Here is a 10,214-nt window from a genome sequence, read left to right as displayed (position 1 = left end):
TATGTACATTCCACAGAAGTCACTACTGAGTGCTTATTGCATCGTTTAAGCGATAGATTCCAAGACAACAGTGCGTATAAAAAGAAGGGTAATCCAACTTTAGAGGGCCACTATTTCAAATTTGTCAGCTATATGGAGACCGCAGTGTCGATTGTGAGGACAGGAGACTCTTCTTCTTTCCATTGATACCTGATTGTGGTGACAAATGTCATGCACGAACAATGACAAGTTGCGCTTATTTTCCAAGTTTGTGTGTTATCATAAAAGGTTAGGGGAAACCCTAAACACAGACCTGCAGTCGTGCAGGCTGGCCTGTTAATTTGACCACTTTCATTGACATATCTCATCCATTCCAATGAGACATTCATTGTTCCTTCATGATAACATTCAAACTTAGAAAAAAGTGAAACTTGTCATTGTTTTTTCTGAAGTTAATTTACTCATTCATGCATGATCGCATTTGTCGACACAATTAAGTACCAATGGAAAGAACACGAAGAAGAAGAGTTCTCCTTTCCTCACAACTAACATTGCGCTCTCATTTATGGTTGACTCTAATAGAATAATATAGCCCTCTTAAAGCTGGTTTACCCTTTTTTTCCTTTTTGGTATACGCACTGTATAAACAAGTAAAAGGATGGTCTTCAAGAGTGTTGCATTTCTGACAACTCTATTGCTCCTTCGTATACCGCAGCCTCAAGTTCATCGTAAAGATCTCATTTGTCATCGCTCCGGTCGTCACCACCTTCGTCATCATAAACGTAATCGTAATTGTCACCACAACACATACCACTATAAACTTTTAATTAATTCACGTTGTACTAGTCCTGTAAAAGTAACTTTCCATGTTTATATCGTTTTCTTTTTCAATTATTTAAGGGTTTGCCGCACTACAGGCGTCACATGCTTGCCAATATCAGAAAAAAAAAAAAAAAACAACCCACGAAAACATCACAGAGCCCGTTTCGTGAAAGAAACGGGTAGAGCCTAATCTGTTTGAAATAAATTAGAGAAGATAGTGTAATAGTTCTCATCAAAGAAGTAGCACAAAAAAACATAACATTGTGGTCTTTACTGTATATGTAAAATCCATTAAAAGAATCCGGGTGACTGAGATTACAAATTTGCAACCTCATAAGGTTTGAAATGAAGCCTGAAGAGATTATACAGGTAAAGTTATGGTCACACCAGAAAGTGATATATACAACGGTATTTTCACGATTGTTTATCTCATGAACAACAAAAAAAAAAAAAACAAAGCAAAACAAAAACGAATAAATAACAACGTGTTTGCATACATTAACGCCATGATAGCATATATGTCTTTATTTTCTTTATTGTTTTTTTTTTCTTCTTTTATTGATGGAAACGTCGATGATATTCATTTTAATGACAGGTTAGTTTTGTTTTCAAAAGCTGCATTTTCATTTATCGATAAGAAGTATCAAGTAATAGCATTTTATTTTAAGCTTATTTCTTATCATAATCACTGCGGTAGTACACACACACACACACACACACACAAATCATTCTTCTAGCCTTCAGGAAACCCTCAACATGGAATTGCAAGACAACGTTGAATGTTAGGATCAAACCTATGACAGCACTCATTCAGCGATACAACGTCAAATTAACCAAAAGCGACAACAAGAGGTTTTAAAGCTGTAACACTCATGTCTGGACGCATTATCAACTTTATGTTCTTTACTGAGCATTAAAGCGTATACCGCAAATAGTCGTAATGATTCTTTTTGGTGATTTGGCTCTTTGATTATGAGCCGCAGCCATTCAGTTAAATCTCTTGCATCAAATTATCTCTCTCTCTCTCTCTCTCTCTCTCTCTCTCTCGCCTTCCTTGTGCATCTTCTCTTTTCTGTTCTTTATTTTCTCTTTTCGTTTCTGTATTTGTATTTTCAGTTGTTACATTAAGCAGAACTTGCTGATGTTGGCTTACTTGCTCTATAGACTAACATGTCTTCTCGACTCAGGATTAGATGATTATCAAACAGCTCGATGGTAAAATATAGTAGGAAGGAGGATGCGGAAACTTGCAGCACAGACTTCTTATAGATTAAAATGTACCTCGAAGAACGTAGTAAATCCCGCCAGGGAGGGGGGGGGGGGGGAAGACTGTTATATGACGGCAATTTGAAGGATGCTAAATAGTTATGACGAATTTTAAATTTAGTCTGTTTCGTAATAAATTCCATAGCATGTGAGTTTTGTTTATTGTTGAACAATAAATCAACAGTATACTAAGCAGTCTAGAATTAATTAGACTCGACAACAACGTCTTCAAAAGAATATGCAGATTAACGACTTCAAAAAATGAAGCAATTCATGTAAAACTCCAGTTTCAATCAATGTATAATTCAGTCACTTTTCATTTCTATAGTACATTGCAAAAGTCAATTAAGCATTGGAACGAACTTAAAATATATACGTCGACAAATGGCAAAATGCCAGAACTATTTACCCAGAGTTTAGCAACTAGCTCACGTTGAAGCAAATTTGCAGGGTGTCGTGAATTAGACGGGATTTAAAACTCTTATCGCATTATCTTCTGGTTGTCTTTATACTTAAACTTGTTTGTACTGGACGAAACGAGTCAAGCGTATGTTTACTATATAGAGCAGCTAAATATCTTTCTCTGAATTCATAGAAGTCTGTTGTTCTGTGTATTCTTAAATCTACGCACCAGAACTTAATTTAATGCAAGATATGGATAACTGCATGGGAAAATATTCAATTTTGATTCTACTGCTCATGTCTGTAACTATTACGATATACAATTCAATAATATGGCAAGATACATGAATAAACATGATATCGGAACCGTTGGTTTAATTTGATATAACATAATAAGTGTAATTAAAACTTCAAGGAGCAGAGAGTTCCAAGAAATGCAGAGACAACTAGGGCGTGATATTAAAATCTAAACATCATGACTTTGTCTCAGCATAATGAAAAAAAAAGAAGAAGAAGAAGCTTAGAATGATAATTCATGTACGTGATGGAGAAAGAAGACTTCAAGTTTGGAATTTCAAAAACTGATGGAACATGATAAGACAAAGTTTAGACAAAATCCTTTGCAGAAGGAGTCAAAGAATAATGTATATGGTGTGGTGTGACAAACTCCAGCAGGGTGTCTATCTTTCATGATCTATCAAACTTTTACTGGCGTACTCGCATAAAATACTTCAGTAGTCTTAGATGTTTTGTTTTTTTGTCTCCTCATTTGAGGGTACTTAACTTTTTCGACTTTTCGGTAGATATCACGTACAATGCCGATCCACTTCTTACCCCTTTGAATAGAGCATGACATGACGGAGCGTGTTTTTGTTTTATTTACTACTAAAAAGTACATTTAACGAGCCATTGTTTTAAAAGTTTAAGGCTATAATCCTAACACCACCTACGTAGTTTGCATTAGTGTCTAAACGGTTATTATCAAATCGTTACGTAATACATAACCGCCATTTCGCTAGCTGTTGCTGTGAATATAGTATAGTTAGGATTTCTAGCTCGAAGAGGGCTTGGTCATAATAATCCTCTATTTTTTTTTTAACTTCTTTTCATTTCTTGTTAATATCCACCATACTGGTTGCATGAAATTGTGTCAGGTCAAGTGCAAATAAAGGATTATACCAAAATTATGTGATTTGTTGAACGTAAATAATGCAAAATACTGCTATTCCTACACGCGGGTTCAGGCTGGTATGCTGGTTTTATATCCTAATATAGGCATTAGCAAACTTGCCCCTTGTAGTGCACAGTATGGTATGGTAATGGTACTGTTCCAAATTTCCGTATGAAAGATCAAACAACTTAAAATTCATGATATCAATGATTAATGTACAAAGTAGAAACGATGCACGATGTGTGGTCTTACTCAGCAATATCAAGGCGACATCAATGTATTGTATAGGAGTCCAGTAGGTGTAGAATACAAAGTTTTTGGTATTATTATGTCACGAAACAAAATTGACAAGTATTCATCTTTCTTGGATGACCAATCAAAACGATAAAGAAATATAATGGATTGCATTAATGTGTTTGCGTCCTTGATGAAGCTCTACAAAAAGTTCAATAGAATCATCTGCCCGAGACGCAAAGATGTCATCAATATATCAAGATATGAAGATAATATGTCCTCGATATCATACGTCACTGAATAACGTTTCATATTAATCCAAATTTCAAATCCATTTGTTTAAAATCTGTAGTGTTTCAACTGAACAGCATCATAATTATGATACATGCCTGTAGCGTCGCGCATCGGCACTTACCGACATTACTCATGTTTTCATTCAAACTTAGTTGATACAGATTTTCGGGAAACATGTCAAACTAACAATACTCATGTGAAATGTAATTAAACCCAAATAATAGCATTTTCATTTTGTGTTGTATAATGATAAGGATGGCTTTATCCATATTTCGCCCTTTGATGATTGATGAATAATGAGAAACTGTGTGTTAGATTTTTTTTCTCTCGTCCTCTAATCTTATCATAACTTGCAGAGCAAATTTTGACAGCCAATGGAGCATGCGATAATCATTAATCAATTATTTAAAGTCGAGATTATGACACCTATTCCACTTTGCCCTTCTGGTTCCGGGGTATTTTTAGAAGCGGTTGATAGGTGCATATTTCGGCTGAGATTGGAAGTCCCACTGTGACCAACTAACCCTTAGTTTTTGTCGTCGGGGGTTTCTTCTTTTTTTTTTTTCTTCTTCTTCTTCTTCTTCTTCTTCTTTCCTAAAGTAAACAGTGCTGTTCAGTTAATAAAGGAAACTCCTCTTGTATTAACCAAAAATATTTTGTTGCAAATACAGTTGAGTCTGAATTCTAGCAAGATACGTGCTTCAAGGTACTCCGAAAATGTATCTTCTTAACACTTATCGTTTGTGTATGGTGCTTCGCTTTCCCAAGTAATCTTAAAAGGAATTCCATTCGGCATTTCCTAGGAGCCTCATAAATTGCGAGCAGAGCTTGTAAGATCGATTTTTGTGTTGTAAATTGAGTATATCCTTCTAGGTGTGTGAATAGAAAATACTCTGCTTGGCGATATAACAGAAATGACTGTTTTAACACAGGATTGTTGTCTCCAAAAACGCTATTAAATTTCGCTGAGAAGGAAGAGTAATACATCGGCTAGGTGATGTTGTAAATTTTCGATTCTTGCTTAACCACATCAGCAACACACGTAGCTCTATTTCTACATTATGTTATGTAGAAATGCGTCATCAAAGAATTCTTGGTACTGTTGCATGTTGAATTTGATCTTAACAAAAATTGCACCTGCATTGATTTCCCGTATGCAGTTGAATGTGTAATTGCTGTTCGATGATATCTTGGGTCACATAATTATTCTCACGACATGACGAATGCCATGAATGTATTACAAAACGTTGACGTAATAATGTCGAATGAAAATGACAAAGATATCTTGTAATTTGTGGTTTAAAGGCTGGATGATGAACTGAAAAATTGCACCATGTGTACGTTCCCATTACACACCTGTTAAAACGTGTTGGAGGTGAGACCCTGGGTATCCAACGGCAAAATGTTGAAAATTTAATTACAGATCCAGTTTACATGACGTTGTGGATCTGATGAATCATATTTAAAGAAGTAATATACAATGATACCGATCACGAAGGCATAGATAAAGAGATCTCTCAGGAGAAAGCGTAAAATAAATCTAAGTATTAACATTTAGGAAAAGGACAGCTTCAGCTACTTTTTCGTTTGTGGGTCTTTTTTTTTTAGCTCATACTGTGGAAAAGCAGTATAATTTACATCATGTTATTCTGAATTTTATCCAGTACCGTTCATTTCCACATTACTTCTGCAGATGTGAAGGGCTCCACTGTACCTCTCTCTGCCTGCGTCAACCTTCAGCACATCGCAATGACGACCCGGATACGCACGTCAACCTTACCACTGCTTCTCGGCATGTTCTGCCTCGCTGTCATGGTATCGTCCGCGTACTCGCATGGTGCGTGGTCGAAAATCAACGAGCAATCGCTGTCGCAGCCCGAGAGTCCATCTTGGCTCATGGACATCCGAGCAATGGTCAAGCGACAGGCCGAGGCCGAGGCCGGTGTGTCGACTACGACAACGGCCGTCATGCCCGTTAATCCCGAGCAGACGACCACAACTAAGAAGCCGAGAAAGAAGAACAAGAACAAGAATAAAGACAAGAAGAACAAAAAGGGTAAAAAGAACAAGAAAAAGTTGTCGACAACACCAACGATGTCGACTAATGTCACAAACGTATTCAAACCCGACGTAGGTGCGTTTGACATCATGAATCAACCCCTAGGTGAAAATATTACGATGAACGCCTTTGACGAGGTCACCATACTCTTCGAAGGACACACTGACGAAGTTCATTTCAATTTCACTAATCTATTGGCACCGGTCATTATGAAATTCGAGAGCGAGAGCGAAAAGGTTTTCAAAATTCACAGTAACCACACCGTCATCTTCGACCCTAATGACCCTACCCATAATGGCACGCTAGTCGTCACGCTCAAAGGTGGTCAGCTTGGTGTTAGCGGAATGATCGTTCGCGTCACGGACCTGAAAGGCAACGAGGTCTTTGAGGAACCAACGAGGTACGTCATCAAGACGAGGCGAGTTCCTCGCGTCATCGACGCCATATTCGATTACATTCTGCTCCCACTTATTCTCATCACCACCGCCGGTATGGGATGCAAGATGGACTTCATCGTGATCAGGGACAAGCTCAAGAAGCCGCTGCAGATTCTCGTCGGTCCCGTGTGCCAGTTCATCTGCCAGCCGTTCTACGCCTTCTGCATCTCCAAGATCCTCAAGCTGGGCGGCATCACCGCCGTCGGTCTCGTCACCGTCGGTTCCTGCCCGGGTGGCGGCGTGAGCAACATGATCACGCTCCTCCTCGACGCCGATCTCATTCTCAGCGTCACCATGACGTTCACATCCACTTGCCTGGCCGTTGCTATGTTACCCATCAACATGCTCATATACGCTCGCCACTTCCTCTCCGGTAGCGGTGGTGGAGGCGTGAACATTCCTTTCGCTAACATCATGATTCAGATTATGATGCTGACTGTTCCAGTCTTACTAGGAATGCTCGTTCACTACAAACTACCTAAAGTGGCGAACATTGCCATCAAATCCCTCAACGTTCTCTCCCTCTCCATGGTGTCAGCCACGCTAATCATTGGAATCTATTCCAACTTGTACATCTTCAAGTCAGAATGGAACGTGCTGCTGGGAGCATTCCTTCTCCCCTCGTGTGGATTTATCACTGGTTTCATGGTGTCCAAGTACGTGAGAAATATATTTTCGGGTACAGTTCGTTATTCCGAAGGTTCGTTAATCCGAAAATGAAATGAGATTCTTAAGTCCGAAGGGTCATTAGTATTCACTTCCTTTTCATTTGAGTATTAACGAACAGTCGGAATAAGGAACTTTTTTGAAATTATAATGAATCTTATTTCATTTTCGGAATTACGAACCTTCGGAATAACAAACCTTTGGAATAACGCCACAAATGTTTGGACTTTCGGACTAACGAACCATTTTTCATTTTCGGATTAACGAAAATCTAGGTACATGTATATGGAATTTACGTGTTTCGAAGTATTTAACTTTCTGAATAACACACCTTAGCTTATTTTAAGGGACCTTTGGAATACCGGTAACATTCCCCATATTTTCGTAATCATCTGACACCGGTCAGGAAAAAAATCAATGTTCGATGTATAAACATACATTTTCAATTCAATTCAATTCAAAGTTTATTTCATTTTTCGATTTCATTTAGTGATGATAGAATCATTATGTAAAAGTTATCTTAGCAATGAAATGATGCACATCTTGAGATTTTTAATCCATTCATTTTTAAGAAAACACAATCATGCCAAGAATCTCTATGTACATATTTTGATGTGCTATCCATGTTTCTGTTTGTATGAACAACATGCAACTTTGTTTACTGCCCGAAGTTACAAAACTACCATACATCATTTTATCGAACAAAAGATAGTCATTCCTCCTCTAGCATTTGGTTAGACAATCCAACGGAGAGAATATTCATGATATTTATAACTGAATGCCCATCTTCTTTCTTCCATCTGGACGTATCAAATTAATTTGTTGTAAAAATATAGTTTCGTAGATCCTGCCTGTGCATTAACGCCAAAAGCAATGACTTATACGTTCCTCACAAGTCGCGGCTGGGTGATGTAGATTAGGCCTTAATTTTTGTATTCTCGATTTTGAAAAACAGGATATCACCAGCAATTGAAATTAAACACAGAATTAGAACGTTAAACAATGAAACAGACACTGAGAGCTAATGCATATGTACAAAAGACACGGAGTCATCTCACGTTGTTTCTTCCCTCCCCGTACCTCCTCCAAACGACAGGTTCATAGCTCGGTTCCCCATGGAGTCCGCCCTCACCATCATGGTGGAGACTGGGGTACAGAACAACCTGATCGCCGTGTCCATGATCAAGCTCTCTTACCCGCAGCCCGAGGCCGACCTGATGGCTCGCATGCCCATCTTCGTCGCCATATCCTCCATCACCATCGGCCTCATCATGATCTGCGCCGCCGTGCCCACCAACAGGCGGAGGCGGGCTGAGAGGAAGAAGAAGGCGGAAGAGATTAGGGAACTGGACGACAGGTGAGAGTGGATTACTACTTCTGTACAGCACATATTTCACTGTCGCACTGAGACAATATTTATAGCGACTTTTAGATCGGCAATCGGCGCTAAGACGACGCCAATTAGGCCAAAAATGATGTTCTGTATACGTGCTGGAGACAGCTGTTTCCGTTGTCCTATCCGAGAGGAGGAGCGTCGTGAACATTTAACATTAATGTCGCAGATCCAGAGTTTACTCATATTAAGCGCTGTGACGATAGCGATAATCATAACCATAGCCTTATTGTACCAATATTGGAACTAAAAAATCAATCGTTGGAACTATCAAGTCAGACTTTCGTCAGCTTATTGCTTGTAATGGTGATTGCAAAAGCTGCACAATAGCACACGTAACAAAAGTCGAAAACGACATCGACAGACGCATTTTCTTTCCAATGTACGTCATTATTTCATATTTCAGTCATCAAGGAAGCAGTAAGAACACAAGACTACGCGAGGCTTTTTAAGAGAGAAAAAGGAAAAATATAAATATAGAGAGAAATAAAAGATGAGAATGTATGTGTGTGGACATCATGTAGAGGGCAAGCACAGTTAAGACTCAAAGAAAGTTGTTGAGAGACAGTTACTTCGTTCCTTGGGCACATTTTGAATCTTTTTTAATACCCTTCGACGAAAAGAGCCATTATTGCTTTGAGAACGGACAAAAATGTCGTATGATGTGCAGTAATGTGATGTTTGCACAGGGAGGTGAGGAAGACTAGATAGTGTCCCTCCCAGCACTCTGGTTCACAACTTAATCTACAATCTTATTGCCACGTCTGTCACGATCTTTTCCTTACAGGTACGACCGCTACGAGTTCGAGCCGACTGTGAGGAACGGTAGTGCCAAGGCCAAGACCAACGGTCACTTCCCAACGTCCGACCCTTTGTCTGAGATACCACCCTCGTACGAGGAGGCTGAACCCTTCATCACCACACAAAAGGTTGGCAAGGAAACCATTGTCTAGCCACATCTGACGTCACAGGAAGATCGTATATTTTCTCTTTGTCTTTTCGAACATGAAAGGCGAGTCCCGTACGCCATCAGAGTCTTCGGTTGATCTTGACTCGTGAGACGGGTTTTTTTTTTCCAGTGCATCAAGATCGCACAGGCTTATAAGTTACCAACAAGACTGACTGGATTTTGTGGTGAATTTGACATGATGTTGAGGATGATACAGTTCTCTCTTATTTGCCAGTTTCGTATTTTACCCTGGATGTGGCATTGGAAGTCGTAATGCAAGGACGCCGCCCAGTTATCACTGGTTCGTGCAGGACATTACACGAGGTTGTCTGTATTTGCCCTTACATGGAAATTCGCCCATCATTTATGTTATCCTGTTAATATCACCCGCAATGCGCTTGAATCGTGTGATACACATTCTAGACAGTACAATGTACTGCCTACTTAAAAATATCAAACAAAAATAATAATGCAGACCCCAAGGAGGAATATTTCTGCCTCTTTTGAAAGAAATTTCATGATGTTTACTTTACTCTTTTCTT

The 10,214-nt window shown here is 39.0% G+C and overlaps 1 protein-coding gene across 1 annotated transcript; it reads left to right on the top strand.

Annotated features, from left to right (window-relative positions):
* Positions 1-5,914: 5,914 nt before the first annotated feature.
* Positions 5,915-9,690, top strand: LOC140230731 (sodium/bile acid cotransporter 5-like). The gene is made up of 3 exons (XM_072310871.1): positions 5,915-7,320; positions 8,427-8,687; positions 9,511-9,690. The coding sequence occupies exons 1-3, from the start codon at positions 5,918-5,920 to the stop codon at positions 9,674-9,676; spliced, it is 1,830 nt and encodes a 609-aa protein (XP_072166972.1). The 5' UTR covers positions 5,915-5,917; the 3' UTR covers positions 9,677-9,690.
* Positions 9,691-10,214: the final 524 nt, after the last annotated feature.

Source organism: Diadema setosum, chromosome 1 (genome assembly GCF_964275005.1).
Source record: "Diadema setosum chromosome 1, eeDiaSeto1, whole genome shotgun sequence".
In the NCBI taxonomy this organism is placed as follows: Eukaryota; Metazoa; Echinodermata; class Echinoidea; order Diadematoida; family Diadematidae; genus Diadema; species Diadema setosum.
The sequence above is the reverse complement of the archived record's forward strand: the minus strand, read 5'-3'. Positions and strand labels throughout refer to the sequence as shown.